General features: G+C 48.9%; 1 protein-coding gene across 4 annotated transcripts in view; it reads right to left on the reverse strand.

Annotated features, from left to right (window-relative positions):
- Window positions 1–21,851, reverse strand: part of DTX4 (deltex E3 ubiquitin ligase 4) — a 25,928-nt gene continuing 4,077 nt past the window's right edge. The window contains exons 2-9 of one of the 4 annotated variants that reach the window (XM_006033406.3): window positions 16,604–17,366; window positions 12,205–12,266; window positions 11,639–11,800; window positions 11,261–11,322; window positions 8,527–8,679; window positions 6,985–7,146; window positions 5,195–5,284; window positions 1–3,384 (exon numbers count right to left, since the gene is read on the reverse strand). In XM_006033406.3, coding sequence (XP_006033468.2) covers window positions 3,151–3,384; window positions 5,195–5,284; window positions 6,985–7,146; window positions 8,527–8,679; window positions 11,261–11,322; window positions 11,639–11,800; window positions 12,205–12,266; window positions 16,604–17,366 — 1,688 coding nt within the window. In that variant the 3' untranslated portion in view covers window positions 1–3,150. The remainder of the gene's footprint in view (window positions 3,385–5,194; window positions 5,285–6,984; window positions 7,147–8,526; window positions 8,680–11,260; window positions 11,323–11,638; window positions 11,801–12,204; window positions 12,267–16,603; window positions 17,367–21,851) is intronic. The other 3 variants (XM_025215203.1, XM_014524575.2, XM_025215204.1) reach the window with 3 other exon arrangements.

A 21,851-nucleotide genomic window follows, 5' to 3' on the forward strand; every position in this document is an offset into this window, starting at 1 on the left:
AACACAGACAGTGGATGCCCTCTGGACCGACAGGAGGGCTTTCCCCATTTATTATTCTGCAGTGCTGTCCTTTCACATGGCAGCGAACCAGAGACGGGCGAAATGCTCCGTTCACAAACAAATGGAAAGAAAAAAAAACAATATACAGCAGGACACTTCCCTCTTCCCCCACCCCCCACCCTTCCCCCAAACACACCAACCACCACCACACACCTTGCATTGAACGCAACGAGGACACACAACAAGACCCCGTGCCCTGCTGACTCCCACCAATGCTGCTACAGGCTGGGTCTTCTGGAGAACGTACCAACCACAGACAGTTTGAAATTAAACAAAACAAAACAAAACAAAATCTGTGTGTTGTTGGGGGGCGGACAATGAACACCTCTCTCCCCATAACTCCTCAGCAGAGAGGGACATCCAAGGGGCCTGGAGGATACTCGCCAACCCCGTCACCTACCCTGGAAGCCAAGTCATGCTGAAGGCAGCACACTGGTTGTGGGATGGTGGAAGGGGATTATTGGTCCTTAAAGGAATTTTCTCCTCTTTTTAGGGGTAGAGGGTAGTGTGAGACTAACTAGCTGGATGCTGATGGGGTGGGGGAGGGGGGCATAGGATGGGGAGTCTGGGGTAGGGGGCTGAGATGCAGAGAGAGGAAGCTTACAAGAGCAGGACCATTTCCCACCCTGGTAGCTAAGAAGTGCTTGAGGTTTTTACAGGGGTGGCTTTTGGGCACCCATAGGACAAGTGTGAGCCCTGTGCTGAGAACTCTGGAGCTGGGGGGGCTCTGGAGTTCACTTCCAGGGCAGGATGAGATGGTCTGTTTTCAGTAAGCCCCTAGGGCAGAGATTCTCAACCAGGACACTGCAGTGCAAACACCTACATGATAAACTCAGAGATTCCAAATAGGAATTCACAGTGTAAAAAGCATTCTGACCAGTTGTGATTTGAGTTTTTTGCAATTCTTTGCAAAGAATTGTTCTATTATTTTTCTAGAGTCAGAAAAATGAATGAAACATAAGAGATGACATTTTCTGTGGGGTGCCTTCAGTTTAGTGAGGAGTGCCTGAAGTCTAAAAAGGCTGTGACCCATTGCCCTAGAGAAGAAACCATGAAGACATCTTTGCAAAGGCAAGACAGTGGAATTACCAGGCTTTATGAAGTCTGTGGAGCTCCCCTGAATCCTACTCTCCTACCACTGTTCTGATGAACCTTGCCCACAATCATGACTCCAACCGCACCCCTTCCTGCCTCACCCGACCCAATCATCTACCATTTGCATGTACCACCTGCCCCGTTCCCCGGCTCCCACCCACAGAGACTTCACAAGGGTCTCAGGACAAGCCCCTAAACTGGTAAAGAGACCTACAGGATAAGACAAGAGAGATGTTAGGATGTTCTGTGGGGTGCAAACATACCTGCCCCTGCCCCAGAGAACACCCTTGTGGGAGTTACTTCACCTGTGATGAGGTACCAGAGAAGCCACCAGATGGCAGTACCAAGGAGGCCAAACAGTGCCTTTAAAACCACTGCATAAATGCTAGCAATCTCTCATTTAGATTGTGGTTAGACCATGTGGTTAGACCACCATCAGGTCTAACCACAAGGATAGTTTGTTGCTAATACCCCCAGCCTGCGCTAGTGTGAAGTGAATGTTAATCTCAGGACAGAAATTCTTCACATTGGAAGCAGTGCTACTAATGGGTCACACTAATGGGTGGGATGGGGCATTTTTTCTTTTTCCACCTTTCTGAGGTGCACTTGGCAGCCAATTTGAAACATGGGCAGCAAAACATGGTGTCTCCATTTCAAGATGGCAATCCAGAGAGTCTCAAACCTGTGCCATGGCAAACACCAGCAGACTTAGCCTCCAGGTCTAACTTAAGTACCGTTTCATTTAAGCATCCTAACGTCACCGTCCTTTTCAAACATGACGTAATATATACGACAAATCCCCCAAACATGAGGTATATAAATTCCAATCAGTATTCAGGGGGACTCCCCCACACACACAGTTCAAAGAACCCACTTTAGTGAGGGAGGAGGGAGCACAGGGAAATAAGACTCTCTCCCATCCCACCCAACTCAACTCTACTGGTTCTGATCCACAACAGGAATGGACCACATAAAACAACTCCCTGGGGCACAGTTTATAGACTTATAGACAGCCGAGAAAGGGCTGAGACATAGTTCTGGGATAATTCGAAGTAAACTTAAGAACCAGACTTCGGATCCAGCCAGTAACAGATCCAGGAGACGGAAGGTTGCAGTTTCCCTTTCACTTTCCCTGGACATAGTTGAGAAGGCTGGACTTGTTCTAAACTAGTTCTGAATTGGTTCTGCTCCACTCACTGTGAAAAGAGGATGCAGCTAGTTCTGGTTTTGGTCCAATTTGGAATGTATCAAAGAGATGAGATTTCTACCCCACTTCCCCAAGGCATAACTCAGATCCAGACTGGGAATAGGATCAGAGAGCCAGGCCTGGCTATGAGTAAATGGGAGGGTGAGGTGGAACAAAGGGGGCAATACCAGACCTGCAAACAGCACATTCCCAACTCACGAGTCCACACAATGAAAGCAGCAGTGACATGACAACACAAAACCAGCATCCTGACCGAATGAGACGACTAGGGCTAGTTCTGAATCCTGTCCCCCCAGTGGCTTTTGTGAGAAGCCTCCTTGGCTCCTGAGTGGTACTGGAGCTACGTGGACAAGAGTGCTTGCCAGTGGCTGGAACACCCCCATGAGGCAATTAGTTTTCACAGAGTTTAGCAAGTTCAGTCCCTCTCCCCTCCGCGAGAGCTCAGTGCTAACAGCTGATAGCAAACTGAGGGCAATATAACCTCAGAAGTTGTGGCCATACTGGGGGCCTTATTGCCCCCAAACAATGAGCAGTCCCAATCCACAGATGCTCCAGTTAATGAAGTACTGTGTGTGGGGGGAGGGAGATACTAAGATCAGGGGCTCCTTCTCCTCCACAGCCCCCTGCAAGCCAGATTTTCAGTGCTTTCAGAGCTAGGGGGTGGCTATGGCAGGCAGAGGAAGTGAAAGGAGGGACAGCGCACACAGGGACAGAAGGAGGAGATGTTGTTAAGGGCCGTGGCTTGGCAAAGGCCTCACCCTCTGCCATGGGATCCCCTCCCCCTGTTTTCAGTCCTTCTCTTGGGCTACACTCTCCTCAGTGATGCCCTGGGCTGCCAGTTCAGCCAGCACGTTGTCCAGGTAGTTGGCATCAGGGTAGCCATGGCCCGTAAGGTTAGAACCGAACTCCGTCTTGTGGTGGATCTCATTCCAAATCACTGTGTCTGACTCGCCTGTGGTGCTGGATGTACCAATGGCAAAGATGAGGCGCCGGTCCCAGGCCACCAGCAGCAGCTTCAGCACCTAGAAGTGAAAAGCACAGGAGAGACACAGCTGGGTGACTATCTCACCTTGGGCCTGAGCCTGTAGACAGTGCGTCGTCAGTTATTCCTTATCTGATCACTCAGACTCAGTCAGGTGATGTGCTTATATACTCCTCCTAAAGCTCAATCTGCCTCCCATAGCAATGTTTATAAGGGCAATGATGAGTTTGCAGGATGGAACTCTACACTGTCATTGGGAAATTAAGAAGCAGTGTAAAAATCAGAGTTTAACTCTGTAACTGTAAAAAGCAGAGTTTATTTTCCTACTGAGTCCCATAAAACCTCCTGGTATTGTAATTATACGATAAGGTCCATGTGATGCCATGTGATGGCCTATCTCTGTGATAAAAGGACCCAGCATATTGTAAAATGCATAAGGCAGGAAGTGTGGGAAGTTCCCAAATGAGCCAGGAGTTTCTGGAATGATCTGATAGACATAGCATGGAAAGGGCAAGTTATTTGGACCATGAATTATTTTCAGAAGACCATGTAAAAGGTGCTGATGCATGTTAAAACTAAAGCTCCTATGTCAATGGGATGTCACGATGGGGACACACAATTCAGTAGGACACCACTGGGGGTCTGTGAAAGACAACTGCTGTGCTAATCCAGACTGTCCCAACATCCCTAGAATGACAGAATCTAACCCTGTGTCTCTAGAGTTTTTTTGGTCTAAACTACACCCCTCACCAGGCACAGAACAACATCCATCCTAGCGACCTCAGACTTACTTCAAGCATCAGGACTTGTGCCAGTCATTAGTAAGGGCCAGGAAGAACTTTTTTCCACCAAAATGCATCATTTGCCTTCTGAGGATTTTTACTGCCCTCTACTGAAGCACTGGCCTTTGGCCACAGTGAGACATGGGAGACAAGTCAGGATGGAGTCATGCTCCCCTCTCTGATACCTGGCTGGAGGATCTTGTTCATGTGCTCAGGACAAACCAATTGCTAGATTGGCGGTCAGGTGGGATTTCCTCCTCCACCTAGGTCTGACTGACACAGATATACATTTTTTGCCAGTCCTAAAATCATATGAGCCTACTTTAATCCAACATATTCCCTGCTGTTGCACAGGCAAGGAATCAGCAGCAGATTTGTTTCTCCTGCTCTTAACTCAGGGTTTTATGGTAATACCTTTCATTGAACCAACTTTAGAGTAAGGGCTGACTTCAGTTTAGTTAGAGAAGTTTTTGGGCACAAAATACTTTTCTTCAGGTCTTTGTAGTTTTGTGCCTGAAAGCTTGTCTAACCTCTCCCAACTATGCAATTTGTCCAATAAAAGATATCACCAAAAACCCTTGCTTCTCACATATTTCTTGGACAATCATAGCTACAGTAACCCTCCAACCCCACTTTAACCATGGCCTGTTCATTGGTACTTTGTGGCTGTTCTGTATGAGAAGGGGTGGACATCTTGTTGGCCATTCCAGACAAATGGATGCCCATGAAGGCAGAGGCCTGGACCTCATGGCTCAGAGGAATCCAGTCCTGGATTCCTTCCCTGCTAATTACTCCCCCTCCTCTCAACTCTGCAGGACATGGTAAAGGGGAAATCAGCATAACTTAACTGTGGTGGCACAGATACAGAGCATCTGGGTTACTAGTGGTGCACAAGGATCTGGCCTGTTAGCTATATCTACTGAATTTACCTGGGCTTTGTCCCTCTCCAAACCAGGCAGTCCTGTTGGAAAAACACAGCCCTAACAGCCTTTTCTATGGAGAAAAAGTCCCTGTCCTTTCCTTTGTTACCCCAGGGAAGCAGCAATGGAGGCCAGGACATCCCCTCACCTTCCTGCCCTTTTCGCTGTCTGGGAGGTAACAGTGTCGAGGGAAGCCACGTGCCGTGAAGCTTTTCCCAGCATTTGGATGCTCTGGTCCCTAGAGAGAAAGAGAAAGAGAGAGAAAAAATGGGATTCCTTTGGGCTCTTGAGAGAAGGATTAAGATATGTTGTTGCCTCCAAGGACCTGCTATGTCCTACTACAACACAGTCTGGATAAGCACAGAGTAGCTAGTCAGTGGGTATAAACTTATTATATGCTTAAGTGCTGAAATCATGCATGCATATTAATGATCTTTATAGTTATCCTTAATATCTCTACTGTACTAAGTTTTAGTTGCATCATTTTTCATGCTTTCCTCATGATCAATCACGTTTGGTGCCATGCACCTTTACAATTTCCTGATTAATTCAACTGATTTGATTACAGCAATATCTGCTATGCATATATTGTTTCAGGTTTGATCATGCCATCCTATGTGCTTTTACCAATTTTTGCAGTTGATACTGAATCCAACAATTTCAAGATGTTCTTGAACAGATCTCAAATGTTTTGATGCACTCTGCACTTCAGGCCTCCAGATTTTAACTCTTCCTGGTGTGCCTTATGGCCTACAAGATCTAGCTAAACTCATGTCACTGTAGTGCCTCCTGCTGGTATAAGCCAGAAAAGGCAGCTGCAAGGTTTACTGTGCCGATATTACATACTGCTGAATCAATCAATGGGTCCTTACACTATTGGCTCTCAATCTTTTCAGGGTCAGGGCACCCCACCACCACTTCTTTAATGCTGAGAACCTCTATTGGTGCTGCCTCAGCTTACCTCAGTGCATCTCAGCTGGGTTCTGCAGCTGGGAACGGCTGTGAAACTGTGATGAAACTGCCCTGCATTGCACAGCCAGCCTGGGAAGCACTCCTCCCATGTTAGGGCTCTCTGATCAGCTTGAAGCAGGCAGGAGCTGCCACATGCTGTGCAGCTATTTCTGCACAGCATGTCGTCTGGCACCCCCAATTCTCCTCTCGGAAACAAAAGCAGATGGGATAGTTTCACCCATGTCTGTTTCCAGAAGAAGCGAAGGGGTGGGGGAGGGAGGGGGGGAAGGGGGCAGATCAGAAAGAGCTGCACAGCACAAGGCAGCTTTGCTGCCTGCTTTAGGCTGATTAGAGCCTTTATGCACGGGAAGTTTCCAGAGCAGTTTTACCTGGCTGCAGTGGCTACTACAGCAGCACCCCAGTTGAGAACCTTACATCTTTCATGGAGGGTGACCCTCCAGGCAGTGGCATAACGAGGGCAGGGTGACTGGGCCAGACAACTTGGGAGAGTGGAAGGAACAGCTGCTGCCACAGATGTAAAGTCATGCTGGCAGTGAGGCAACAACCAGAATTCACCGCCGCCCCGTGTGTAGCAGTTACCCCAGGCACCTGGCCACATCAGTTCATCTCTGCCTCCAGGTGCTGCTGGGGGAGGGGATTGCTTGGGGAAATAGTATTGCAGAACTGGTGTTACCCTGAGCTCCCCTTACATCCTGTCTCCTATAGCTGTCAAGGCCCCCAAGCTAGTAGCCTGCCCAAGCAAGGATGATTCTATGGCACATGCCACCACCAAGCACAGGTGGCCGCTGCTTCATTTGCTGGTATGATCTTCCCACCAGCAAAAACTGAGTCACAGCTAGGCAGAGCACCCAGGAAACCTGCCATGGGGCAGGGATTACAAGGACAGTGCATGAATAAATGGGACTTCCCTTCACAGAAGAGGCAGACATCCCCATCCATGGTGTCTCCCCAGAGCAGGTGTCTCACCTGGACCCCTGGCGGGATGTTGTATATAATGCGGATGGTCTTACAGTCAGAGTGCCCAGGCAGTGAGTGAGGAATGAGATGATACTCCATTTTCCCAGGGGGCTGAGTCCCAGTCTTTACCCCATAAATGGTTTTGCAGGTTGGGCACTGCAGACTCCCATCCTGAAAGTGAGCAAAGATGATAGAAAAGATTAAAAAAAATTAAATCAGGAGACTTATTTCCCTTTGCTGTTATCAGATTATAATCATACAAACTCCGCAACACCCTCGGTATCCCAAGTAGTTAAAAATGGCTATTTTTCAGAGCACAATTTGAAACTAAATTCCTTTCTTTCCAAAAGTTTTCACCTTTTGGCAGTTTAATTTGAAATCCAAAGGCTTCATTTCAAATTTTACGTCTTTTATTCCTCTCCCTCCCTCCTTCAATAATTTTCCATCCCTTTTTCTTTACGGAAAATGAGCAGCTCAAAACAACAATGAAAAAGAAGCAAAATGTTTAAATTTACTGGGAAATTCTGTGGGAAATACAAGCTTGTATTTGATTCCAAAAGCCAATTTTTGTGAGAAAAATATTAATTGAGCCTAGAAAATTTCTACCATGTTTCCTCCCAAACACTGGTTGACATTCACAATCTTGCCATTTCCAAGTAGGGAAAGGGGAAGGTACCAGTCCAAGGTTGCAGGACAAATCAATACAGTAGGTCAAACATTCGCCAATGCTGGATTTTTGATTAAATATATTTTTTTGGAGGGGAGGGAGAAGAGGGAGAATGTCTACTGCTTTCCACTGAAACAAAAACAAAAAAGCAACCGTCCATGGTTATTTGATTTTGTTACATCCCATGGTGGTAGCTTACTGGGTAGCTCATGATCCCATTCTTTTCCATGGGATGCCCCCAGTCAGGTTCATCTCCTACAGTGCATTGTGGCCATATCACAGCCATGATGCAACCTTCTCCCTCACTGGCATAGATCAAGGTGCATCTTGGGAGAGGTAGTCGAATGAGGGAGCCTGGTACACTGAGAAGAACAGGGATAAAAGGGTAACTGAACTACAACTCCTATGTAGCTCCGCAGCCACAAGTCCAAATTTAAATGCTTTGGGTATCGGACAAAATATTTTGGATTTTGATACTTTTTTTCTGGGTGGGCATGAAGAGGAACAGAGGGCAGCATCTTGCCAGAGATGGAGACTTTGGACAGCTTGATACTGAGGACTGTTTTACTTTGACTCAGTGATCTTCAAAGAGACGGCCATGCAATTGGACAGAATCAATCAAAGCTCTCTGACAAGTGCTAAGTGATGTTAGCCCCCAGCCTGTGCACACACACCTGGTCCAGCATGAACGGGACACACTTGGACAATGCCTTGCATTCCCTCCCTACTGTGGAGGGCTCTCACAATCAATGAGGAGGCAGGATCCAACCCCAGGCAGACCTGACTGGCTCACTGTTCAATTCTCTGGAAGAGTCTACAATAGGATCTGATCCCACCAAGTCCTTAGGGGCCCCCTGGCAGCTGAAGTGGACTGGGACACACACCTTGTTGCCATTGTTGTACATGGCAATGAGGCAGTGGAGGTGGTAGATGTGGCCACACTTGGACAGCTTTCCCACGAGGTCTGGCTTCACAGCTGGCTGCGGCCCTTTGTAGCCAGATGGAGCAGAGAGGCGCTCCATGCAAATGGTGCAGTCCTGAGGGGGACAGGCAATGAGTCAGTCAGAAGGAGCTGGTTCAAACCCAGCCCACAGGAGCACTGGGTGGGAATCTGTTTAGGTACCACCAGGAATGGACAGCACTTGCCCCTTCAATGGTGGTGTCAAGGTGACAAGGCAAAAAAGTAGCCAGGAGTCAGAGCTCTGTTCCTGCAGGGCAGGGCACTGCCAGAGGGAGCTGGATATCTCCAAGCCATGCTTGCCATGGGGAGCACAGATACCTCTGGTCAATCTGAAACCTCTTGCTAGGGCCCCATTTCCTCCATGCCTGATATATAAATATATGCAAAGAGCCAGGGGCAAGCACGAGGGGATGCCTAGAACACAGGTCACACCACAGCTCACTCCCAACCTGGACAGAAAGCAGCTGTGAACATGCACCCAGCATGAAATCCTATGGCACACCAGCACACATACACATCACACAACCCTGCTGCACACATGCACAGCAAGCAACCCCTCCTCACACATACTGCAGACATTGTGTATGCGTGCTGCATGAGGTATACACATGAGCAAGTAATCTCTCCTCACACACAAAGTGCACAGCCCCACTGCATACACAACATGCCACCATCCTGGACACATGTGCACAAGCAACCCCTCCACACACACACACAACTCCACTGCGCACATGCTCATGAAGACGGCTAGCCCTCCTTCTCATATACCCAGCAAGCAATTCTTCCTCACACACTGTGTGCATCCCCTCCTCTCTCTCTCACAGACAGTGTCAGATTCTATTCCACCTATTAGGCCTCCAAAGTAGACTCAGGCACCTGAATGTCACTGTAATTCACCATAAGAATGTAAGAAATCCCATTTACTGGATCAGACCATAGGTCTATCAATCACAGTATCTTATCTCACACAATGGCAGACAGCAGATGATGGAGGAGCAGATGAACAGGGTATGTTCAATAACTGATCCAACTCCCTTTTGAGCAGGGTTAAAACTACCAGTCTCCAGAATTTCTTGTGACAATGAGTACCAAAAGTTATTGCTTACTGCGTGAAAACAGAATTGTCTTTTGTAAGTTATAAAACCTACTTCCCATGGTTTCATTTTATGCCCCTTAGTTCTAATATTGAGAGAGAGTAAATCATAAATCCCTATTTACTTCACTGCACCAGTCCTTGAAAATTCATTAATGCAGGGGTGACCAATCTGCAGCACATTCACTACAAGTGGCATGGGCAGCTGCTGTATGCGGCATGTAAGCCCTGAGTGCTCAGTAAAGACAGGCAGGAGAATGGAGGAAGAGAGCAGAGTCTACAGCCTAAACCTGGAGAAGAAGCAGGTGTCCTGCCTGAAACAGCATCTCCTGCTGTGAGAGGAGGTGTCAGGTGTCACCACAAAGAGCCCTTCTATGCTTTTCCATGGTTAGCCCTTCCTTGGGCTGCAGTAGCCATATAAAACTGTGGGTTAGGGAGCCAGGAAAGAGTTAACCTAGCTAATGGTAGCAACACCTCCTCTTGCAGCAGTGTCCTGCTCCAGCTCTGCTCCTCATGGCCCTGCTTCGTGTGACCCCAGACAGAGGCTCAAGCCCCATTACGCCTCCATTCTGGCATCCTATGGTATTCACTATCAGGTACACCATTGGTGGGGGGGCACCCAAATAAGAGAAGTATTTGAGAAGGGAATGAAGCTTAACTTGTGGCATGCCTTCCAAAAATGTTGCCCACCATAGCATCTACTTTTGTAACATATCGGCATCTTAGCCTTAAGGCTGTCGCAACAAAGCAATGAGGAGGAGGAAAACCTCTTTCTGCATTAAGTGTTTTTCAGACTCAAGCAGCATGGAACAGAACTGCACTTATGCGCCTAATAGAATAGGCTATCACCCACTAAGCACATAACCCTACCATGCACACACACATGGCAGCACCCTTCACACTTGACTACCCCACAAACAGCACAACTGCACCTTTCTTTCTGTCTCTTTCACACACACACACACACACACCATCACTTCTCTCCCACATACACAGATCAATTGGGACACAGCCCCACTCATATGCACACAAAACACATTGACTTGCACACAGCATGCTCCACTTACCACCTCACACAAACCTACCAACCTGCATGGAGAATACCACCACCACCACACAAACACACACATGCTCATACATACGCAGCATGCAACTCCACCTCATACTCTCACATGCGAGCTACACTCTCATTTCCATAAGAGGTGTGTTCTGTCAGCATAGTAAATAATCGGAGCTTGCACTCATGCCATACCTCCCTAGTGGGGTCCAGCTATGGTTACTTTTGACTCAGATTGCATCAAGGTCACACCAGGATGCAGGGTTGCGGCACTGCAGATCTGGCTGAGCTACGCTCAGATAAAAACCCTTTTGATCTGGTCTCCACTAGGCCGGGACAGCAAGGAAACTAATGAGGTGTTGATGCACACTTCTCAATGGGAACAACACTGCCTGAGATGCAGTGCCGTGCACACACATGCCCAGATGTGCACTGCAACAGTGTACATCCATGCACACTCAGAGCAGTCCCAGCACCTCTGCACCTGCCAGGCTTCACTGCTCTCACCTCATCTGGTGGGTGTCGCACCTTCTGCAAGTATTTCTTCAGCACCTCCTCTGGGGTTTTACCTGCAGGGGTTGGGGGAGAGACAGGAAGACAGTACATGAGAACGCAAGTCACATGGACCCATCAGCCCCACCACGGGCCACTGGAGAGAAACAAGGCAGTCTAGAAAAGGGAGGAAGTGGGGGTGAAGCAGAGCTGTTTGGGAGGAAGCGGGGGGTGAAGGAGAGCTCCTGTGGACTCTTGGGGAGGGGCTGGGTGGGAAGAATCTAGGCACTAAAGCTGAGGTGAACGACTGCACTGAACAAGGCAGAGCTCCCCCTCTGAGAATGGGGAGAGGGGGCACCCACAGGGACAGGAAGGGACTGGACCCTTACTCACCTTTCTTGGCCTGTTTTTTGGTGGTCTTGCGGCAGGTGTTGGAGATGCCTGGGATGGACTTGATCTCACTCTTGCTGACGGGTGGGGGGTGTAGTACTAGCTTTGGGGGGCGGGTGAGGCAGACGGGCAGCCCTGCCGCACTCATGAGGATACCTGTGATCCCTGGGAAAGGGGTGCATGGAGGGTAGAGAGAAAAAGAGAGAAGGGTTGGGTCTGAGAAACCAGCCCTGTGCCCACTTGCTCTGCCCTGACACACCTCTCTGGCTGCAATATAACCCAGAGATGTCTCACTGCCTTGCGTTCTAACCCACCCTCATGTAAATCAGTTGCCTCTCCCTGTCTCCAGTTCTGCACTTCATCCCATACCAACACCAAAGAACCTTTCCTCAGGACAGAGGTCTCCCCAGAACCTCCCACAGCTCCCTCCACTTCTAAACAGGTGGGTTCCCTCCTTTGTCCATTCCTCTGGCAGTGTCAGAATTTGTTCCCAGGGGCCTGCTGTGGGCCAGCTATACCAGATGGTACAAGCCCATGACCCTAGCAAAACTTGGATCTGGATGCCCTACCTGCCAGCGCAGGGTTAACAGGACTCGAGCCATTCAGGTTCTTCACAGGGACAGTGGGGACCCTGGAGGGAAAGGAGAGGGGGAAAGGTTAGAATTCACCATGGGGCAATACCTTGCCACAGCTCCTGAGGGGAAGCTCCAGCCCCATACACTGATGTCCCCAGTGCACCATCCCAGGTGCCCACTTCTTGTGCTGGGAGTCCTGCCTGGAGAATAGGAGATGAGCTGTACAGGTGGGGAACTCTCTGTGCTAAGTGGAAACAACTAATTCTAGACATTGGGGGCACATCAACCCTGAAGATTTCTAGCCAGAACTGCACACAGGGAGGTGGTTGGGTACCCTCTTCAAGAGACCCCAGTCTGGGTTGTGCTCAGGAGCACCCCTTTGTTCTCTGCAGCACCATCTTTGACTCTCTCTCTTTCTATCTGGGTAACATGAGGCTATTGTCCAGAAGAGCAAGGAGTGGTGCAGTGAAGATAGGTGCAGGTCCTCAATCCCAGAAGGCTTTGTGCTCTCCATTCTACCCAATGCCTGCCAATGGCAGCCTGGAATCATCCCATTATCTCTGCCTGTGCAGGTGAAGTGGAGCTATTACTGTACACAGAAGAACCAGCCCAGCAGGTTCCACCTTCAGCTCACGCCCTGCAGCACAAACATAGTGCTAAGAAAACCAGGTTTGGGCAGTGTTGGCACAGGAACTCCAGCACAAGGCCTGTGTATACAAGCAGGGTGGGAGTGTGAGACAGTGGGTGTGCAAGGAATGGAGAGGACCGAAACACACAGCCCACAACAGAAAACCTGTCATCACTTAATCTGCAAGTAAAAATCACTAGAGCTTCTCTGAGATGGAGCTACTGGCAGAAACCCAGCCACTAGATCAGTGGTATATTGGGGTTATCCATCAAGCAGGCCCCAATCCCATTCCACTAGGTCTCCCCTTCCCTTCCAAAAAGTACCCAGTTCAGGGGATGAATTTCCTGATTGCTATTTTACGTATGTTTTCCATCCTGGTAAGCTCTGCACTGTTCCTCCAGAGGTTTCAATCTCAGTCCTGGGCCTTGAAACCCCCTCAATCAATCCCCATTTTACATTTCTTTCACTTGCTCTAGTCCCATACACAGCAGCCCAACAACAGCCATAGTAAGCAGCTGAGGCATCTGAAAAAGCTGGGACTTCCCAGGGATTGTCAGGTGGGGGAAGGCAGTGTGGGTTTCAGTGCTGGCAGCTCTTTTGCAGGCAGCAATCAGCACATTCAGGCAGAGGGAAGTAAAAGAGTAGTCAGGACAATGGGATTTTAACATGCTACTCACCCTCTTCAATGAACTCCGTTCTAGGGTTTGAACTACTTGATTAGAAACAACAAGAAACCCCTTGATCTAGCAGTGCAGCTGCAGCACCCACTTGAGGCCTGATCACGGCAAGAGCTTGGGTCAACCCCACTGCTGCCTAGCTGGACAATAGCCTCATGTTACCCAGATGGACAGAGCGAGTCAAAGATGGTGCTGCAGAGACCAAAAGGGTAATCCTGGACACGACCCAAACTGCACAGCGAGCCCTCTCCAGACAGCCTCTCCAGCATTCTATGTCTGCATCCTGATACCAACCATGTCAAGATCGGGAAGCTACACGGGGTGTTTGACTGGTGAGCACAATCTCTTCTCTCCAGGGGCTAAACTGAGCCTGCATGGAGAGAGATACACACTTGCACCCTCTTTTCCTGTTGCTGAAGTTCCCTCTAACATCACAGAGAGGACATGGCCTGGGCATCCTTTGTACACATGGCTCACCATCTGTTGGCCTTTTAAAAAGCGGAAGCAGGACTAGGCAACACTCACAATCAGGTGACCCAAGCCCACCCTGGGACGCCAGGATGATCATACACACATGCATAGGAGACTGGTTGAGAGGGGGCTAAACTTGAGTGTGCAATACCAGCCAAGCCTCTGGGGTGGCTAGTGAGACACTGGGGCATGGTATGCCTGGACACCCACTCAAGGGCATGCCAGAGGGTGCTGTTCCCTAGCTGGGCTTCTGCCATAGCTTACAGACAAGGAATTGATTTCATTCCTGGGGGTGGCACCACAGCAACATGAAAGGTGGAGGGCCAGCTAGGCACAGCTAGCTGGACAATAGTTGCCGTAGCGACAGACCGAGGCCTGGCTGGAGACAGAGAATTCTCTAATCTAGCGACAGCTCCCCACGATCCCCGCTCCCCCCTTTTCTCTCACTCTTTTGAAACCCTGCTTGTGTCTCCAAACTATTCACAACCCCCTTTTGTTGCTGGGGACGTCTCCACGGCTGCTTCCTCCCTCACCCGCTTCCATGGGAAAGCTTCCCGGAGGGGTCATGGGCCTGGGGGAGACGAGGAGAGGGAGAAAAGGGGGTGAACGGTGACAGAAGGCCGATGGCAAAGCCAGACAAAGAGGCAGAAACACGCTAATTAAATGGCCGAGAAAGGGGCCTGTGTGCAGAGTGGGGGGGATCCCTTCTCACCCAGCCCAGGGACGAAAAGCTTTCTATAGGCCTTTTGATGTGACCACTCCCCATCCTCCACTGAGGAGAGCTAAAGAATGTCCCTCGGCCTCATTAGGATTCAAACAGGGATCATGGGCCTCCCCCTTTTTATGGCAAAAGGGGTCTCTGGTGTTTGCTGAGATGGGGGAGGGACACTGAGGGGCCGCACAGGGGGAGCTACAGTTATGAGGGGCTTTACTGCTTCTGTGGGGACTTTCCACCCTGCTGTAGGTCTGTGCTACACAGGCCCCGGGGACAGGGGACTCAAGTTCCTTGACCACAAACAACACGGGCTTGATCCTGAGCTGGTGTGAATTGGTAGAGGTTAATGGAGGTATGGCTGGCTTATACCAGCTGGGGAATCTGGCCCTCTGCACTTGTTTCACCGATTGCAGCTAAAACAGGGCTGCTTGGAAATCACCAACCCAGGCATAGTGAAGCTCCTGAGTATTTATGGTCTGAGTCCTGGGAAGGGCTGACGTGCTCTGGACCCAGCATGAACTCCACCACCCTATGCACTGGACCCGGGTCCCCAGGTCCTTCCAGGGAAGTCTTCTATCTCTGCTGCATTAGAAGGTGTAATAGCCATGGGATAATCTGCCTCCACATGATATCAGCCCGTCTTCTCAACTTCTCTCTGTCAGAGCTTTCCCAGACCTGATTCATGCCCCTCTGAACCGCACCATCATACTGCCCCCTCAGCATGAACCCAGGGTGCCCAACACTGCATCCACGGTCCAGGTGAGGCTTCAGCGAGCGTGACAGAAAGAGATCAGGACTCCCTTTTGCCTTCGTCTCTGCCCCATGTTGTACACAACCCAACAATCAGTTTGCTTTGTTGACTGCAGCTGCACCCTGAGCAGAGATCTCAACTGACATGTCTGCAGCGATGCCCAAGTCTCTACCTTGAGCTGCAAGTTTGTGTCAGCTCCTGCAAGGTCTAGTCATAGTTCAGTGTTTCCCCTCCAAGGTGCAAGACTTTGCATTTATTGACAACAAAAATAATTTGTCTCCTTGTGGAGGCCCTTCCTGCAACCTTCTTAGGTCCCCTGCTAAGACCCTCCCTATTCCTCACTGCTCCTGACCCACCTTCATAACTTTGTGTCATCTGCACACTTTGTTACTTCCCTGCTCAAATGCTTTGATAACTATTTTAAATAATGCAGGCCCCAGTGTCTTGAGGTTCTCACCATTCACCTTCTGCCATGATGCAGACAGACTGCCCACCCAACTCTTTGCTTTTTATGTCCTTTTGACCCTGGATGATACTTAGCCTCCCAGCCTAGGGAGACTCCTCAGCTTCTTTATCAGCCTGTTGTCCAAGGCCCCTTAGCACTACAGTGATACCACAGCAAACGCACCTGGAAAAATCAAAGCAGTGGCTTGGTTCTGAATGGACAATGACAAAGGACTGACCCGATCTTCCTGCACAAGCACTGATTCACATGGGGGCAGTGTCCCTGGTTGACCAGAGGCCAACCAGGGACACTGGTTATAACCCTAACCTGGTGTCCTTCCTAATGCAGGCTCATAGCTTGCTAGAGTGGCTCTTTAGTTTTAATTTAATGCTGTCGCAAAGGTCAGACAGAGAAACTTAGGAGACCATTCTCAGATCAGTGACAGGACAAGAAAACCCAGGATGAGGTTCCAGAAGCAAGCTGCCTCACCATCACCCCTACTCTAGCCTGGTTGTGTCAACACTAAAGGGTTTAGCAGGAGTTTGGTCTCACTGGCCAACTCCACTGATCCCTGGCTAACATGAAGTTCTGAGTGGCAGCCATGGGAAGTGGGTCTTTTGGGATGAGGGCATCCTGAGCTTAAGCTATCCCCTGGCTCCCTCCCCGTGACTTTTTTCAGGTGTTGCAGGAGCAGAGTGGCACTCACCCAGAAGCAATCAGCACACGGGACTGTGCAATGGCTAGGCGCTGCAGGTGGGTGCGGTTCAAGGTGTTGAGGCTGGCACGGGAGGCTTTCCCATTGGCACTCGGTGGGCTGGCAGGTGAGCCAGCTGAGCTCAGGGCCGGTGTGCTGGCTGCCTGTCTCCGGCTCACTTGTGATGCCAGGGTCTTCAGTGAGCCACGCATTGTGGCTGTGCCATCCAGGGGCTTGTTCCCAGGCATCAGGGAAGGCGGCTTGGCTCCACCAGGTGGGGCAGAGGCTTTACGCTGCTGCTGCTGTTGTTGCTGCTGCTGCTGTTGCTGCTGCTGTGGGGGGGTGGTGCCAGTGCTTCCATTGGTCCCAGCTGAAACTGCAGCCTTGACGCTCATGACCAGTAAGCACTGGGGACAGGTGCAGGATGGTGCTGGGGGCAACCTGGCCACTCCAGGGCTGGCTGGCCAGGACTGGGACTTGGGCAGGGTGCCCGTGACAAGTGGGTAAACCATGTCGAGGCGCCGGCGGATGCGCCGCTTCCGCTGGGTCTGGCGGTTGATCTGGCCCATGGTGGCAAAATCAATGACATAGCAGAAGCCAATGGAGGTGAGGTCAATCCATGGGTGCTGTTTTTCATAGGCATGCTGGATGGTGATGCCCACCTCCATGTCATAGGGTGTCCACGACCCACTGTCGTTCTCCCACTCCCATACCACGCCCTTGCCTGGTGCAGAGGATGGGTCATAGTAGCTGCGTCGCACTGGGCGGATGGTCCCTACAGGGAGGGAGAGAGAGATGGTGAGAGGTTGGTGGCATCTCCCCTGCCCCCTTCCCTTGAACTCTGGACTTTGATGGTGTCCATGGGACACGGTGAGCTTGGGGGACCATAGGAGGACCAAAACGTACCTCCCTTTCTTCCCAAAGCATGACACAACCACCAGGTGCTTCTGCCCCTCTCCCCCAGGCCCTGTTCTGTGCAGTAAAGATACCAGCACTAAGATTAGGAGATAGAAATTACCTAGAAACAACCTTACTACACACTGGCATCACAGTAAAGAGGAAAGAACAGTGCGGAAGTTAAGTCACTGGACCTGGATACAGTGACAGTGCTGGTTATGCTTCAGCACTCCCAGAATGCAAGTTTAATGCAGGATTTGCAGTGATGCTCGTGCACTTAAAACTTTTGTCATCTTATGAAAACAGCAGCCTTAGATCATTAATTGAACTGAAGGAACACTGAGGAACCCCAATCCCAGACTAAATTACTGTCCAAGTCACACACAGAACTCAAAGACAGATTTTGTAACAGGATTTTGATTCCTGCAGCTGATCAACACACTAAGGATAGAATCCTAATTCAATGTACACACCCAAACAGCCACTGTCTAGTCGCCTAAGTGGCATTTTTGGCACATAATGCAGTTTGCAGTGCTATTCCTCTGTACTGTGGATATGTAGGTTCCATACAGATACCAAGCACATGTAGTGGGTATCCCTCTGGCTGGGCAGCTCTGTATACACATATTTAAGCCTGATGCCCAAAAAACTGAGGAGACCCCATTCATACTTTACCCCAATAGCTGAGTAGTTAGGACACTTGTCCAAAAATCCAGATTCTGTCACACTCATTCTCCCCTGTTTCAGAGGGTTTGATCCTGCATCTCCGACTTACCAGCACAATGTACTAACCACAAGGTAACAGATCAAGCATTATTCAGGCCCCTTTCTAGCCCTCCTCTTGAAACAAGAGCCCCTGCACCCAGCATGCACTAATTACTAAATAAAACAGAGAGAAAACAGTGGGAGAGTTTCTACCCCACTGGGAAGCAAAGGGGACAGGCCAGAATGCAGAACTTGCTCCTATTCAGGGCTGCAGCCACCTTACTGAACTACATAAACTCCTGACCATGGTTTTTCTCCCTTGGTTGCTCAGGCAAACAGCTTCAGAGACAGCTGGAGACGGTAGCTGGAAAATGCCTAATCTGTGGTCTGGTAGTAGGAGCACTGTGGTGGGAAAATGGAAAGATAAAAGATTAAACCCCCTCTGTACTAAGAAACTGAGGGGGGGGCAGATTTGGCTTTTATGCTTCCTCCCTAACCACTCAGCTGTTGGGGCTAAAATAGAGCAGGATCCTTCTCTTCCAGTGTCTGACACCTGCAAGTCACAGGCTTTTGCCAGGTAGAAGTCTATGCCCTACACTTGTTCAGCATATGCACATATGAAGCAGAGTACCTGCCCAGGCAATACACAGCCTGCTGCACAGGCCTAGCAGGCATGTGGGTGCTTGTACGTCCAGGCTGCACATGAAGCAGGGTTATAAACCATTCACACGTGTCAAAAGTGGCAGTTATGTGCCTGGGTAAGTGCAATTTGGGTGCCTAAAATGGAAAAAAAAATCTTCCCTAAGATTAACCATCTTATGTGAATGGCAGATTTTATACTAATGAAGCTGAACCCATGTAACCCTTTTCTGTCAGCATAGTTTCATGGCAGTTTAGTTCATGTCAGGAAATTTACAAGTGCAATCTGATCTGACGTAGCCTGTTCTAGGCCAACAAGTGAGAGGTCACCCCTAAAAGTTGCTTTTGGTTTACCTAAATTGATCCAAACCATTGGGAGATGGGTATGTGGACAAGGCATCTATACTGCATCTGGCACAACGTAACATCAGTCTCACCATGAGTCTCTAGGGAATAATACACTTCCAGAAACAACTTGTAAATATCAGGAAATGTTCAGCCACTGTTTTCCCAAAAAACCTTAACTCTGACCCCTTCTCTCTGTCAAGCTGCCCACTTCTGACTGGATTCTGCTTGCCTGGCAGTGACAGATCTATGATGCACTCCACTCAGCATAAATTTTGCAGGAGGGAAGAGGTATTACAAGTTCTTCTGACCCCCTGCTTTTGCCTTCACCCCCAAATGCAACTACTTGTCTGCTATTTTCAGTAATCATATTTGTTGAAACAGGCTCAAAGGTGCAACCCCAGCTAACCAAACTATAGGTGACAGCATTCAGATACACCCGCATTTCATAGATCAGTTAGGCCACAGCTACCTGTGACTGCATGGTCTCTAACCTGGAGGAAGAGAGGAGCAGAGAGGTGTCTCACCTTCAATAGGGAGCTGAATGGAAGTAGAGGAAATGTGGGCTGCCATTTTAGATGTGTAATGTTGAAGTGAGAGAGGAAAAGATGCGAGAATGTATCTACAGAACATTAGTTAACAGGATTTCTGGAATCTACTATGGACCTAGATCATAGGAGTCCAGCATGACAGAAATCCCATGGGCTCTGGTTCTTTGTACATGTACATGCTAAAATACGTCACTGAACCGGTGACATATCACCATGGACAATATTAGGGTAGCTTGTAGGAAGGTGGATCAAGCTTAAGTGAGAATGTGATATAGTATTTTACGGTAGAAGGTGGGGCCAGGAAGAAGATGGGCACTAGTAAGAGGTCAGAGTTATGGCTCTTAGTGGAATACTGCCCACTTGACTTACTGCAGAATCACTTGATTTACAATTTATTTGGTTAAATAACTACCAAAAAATGACAACTGGTTGAATTAATTCATCCTTATTTACAGCCTGCATATAATTTTGTGCCTGGGACTTTCCTTCATTTTTAGAAAACACTTTCCATTATGGATGCAAGAACTCAATGTAAAAACTATCCTGAGGATACATGTCCAAGACAGTTGTACTATAATTACAGATGCTGCAAAACCAAGACTCATTACTGAATTAAATGCAAACAGACAGTGCAGAAGTCAAGTACCATGGGTGCCAGGAAGAACCTTTTAACCAGAGAGGTTCAGTCAGGTTTACAAACTCAGTCAAAGTAAAGTTTGATAAGGCTGCTGTGCATGTTCCTGACAGGCAGTGTGATTTCTGAGGAATGTACATCCCCATGATGTCTAACTGCTCCATTTTGTTTCTGCCTTTCTTCTGATCCTACTCTCATTTAAGTCAGTGGCACAATTTCATTGACTTTGGTGTAGCAGGATCAAACTGCTTATGGAAAAAAATACATATGTGGCTAATGCAGGACTAAAATGTGCTGCTTCCACACCCTTTTGTTTGTGAAATACCAACAACAAATGGCAGAGGTCCACAGAACCATCAGGATGAATGGGACCTCAAACATCATCTAGCTCAAACTCCTGCACAAAGGCAGGACAGGCTGTTCCTATATCATCCCAGCTAGACGCACATGCAGTCTCTTTTTGAAAAGCTTTGGTATAAGAGATGTTACAATTCCCTTCCACAGCTTGCTCCACTGCCCTCCTAATCGAACAGGCAGGAAATTCTGAGATTTAAGCTAAATCTACTTTATTGCACTTTAAACCCGTTGCTTCATATTTGGCCCTAAGTGGCAAGGAAGTTGCTTTCCCTATTTTTTTCTATGACAGCCTTCAGATATTATAAATCCCACTGAGGAATTATGGTTTTGTTGGTGAAGACACTAGCTTGGGCTTTAAGCTGAATTTCTGGTCATGCCACTGACTTCCTGTGTGAACTTAGGCAAGTCACTTAGCCTTCCTGTGCCTCAGCTCCCCATCTGTACAATGGCAGGGAATGCCATTGCCATATGTCGCAGGGAAACTGTGATGGTAAATGCATTAAAGACTGTGAGGTGCTCATGTGCTGGAGACCAGATAGGTAGAGAAAAAACAATTCTTCAGCTTAGCAAGGAAGTAAAAATAAAACTGGACTTGAATTTCAACTAGGCTCAATACTTTATGGTCCTCACAGGCACACTGCAGCTAAGTTGTGTAAAACAAGCAAATCCGGGGGTCTGCTTTACACATGGGGTTTGTGACAATGCAGGTTCTACTGAGATACCAAAACCAATCTGACCCCTTGCAAGGAAGCATGTATGCTAGTTTGAATGTGCACTGTACAAGAAGCGTGATCCCCTTCCTATACAGCTCCAGGAGACCTAAGTGGACACCTGGTCATTCAGGTCCCAGCCTTATGGGCCTCAAAGGTAATTGGACAGGACAGATAGCCACCTCATGGCCTCACGTGCTGCTGGCTTCAGAGCTTATGTGGTTTAACTGGGTTGTCCTGATGGGGATCCTCTGACCTGAGTCTGGCCCTCCTGCATAAGCACCCTTCTCCTGGCATAACTGCACCTGCAATAAGGCGTGGGAGATTCATTCTTCTGGGCCAGTAGAATCAATGTTTCTGGGGTGCAGACAAGACTTTGGTAACAACAGAACTCACCCCCCACCTCCCATACACACACTCTT

Source organism: Alligator sinensis, unplaced genomic scaffold, assembly GCF_000455745.1.
Source record: "Alligator sinensis unplaced genomic scaffold, ASM45574v1 scaffold998_1, whole genome shotgun sequence".
In the NCBI taxonomy this organism is placed as follows: domain Eukaryota; kingdom Metazoa; phylum Chordata; order Crocodylia; family Alligatoridae; genus Alligator; species Alligator sinensis.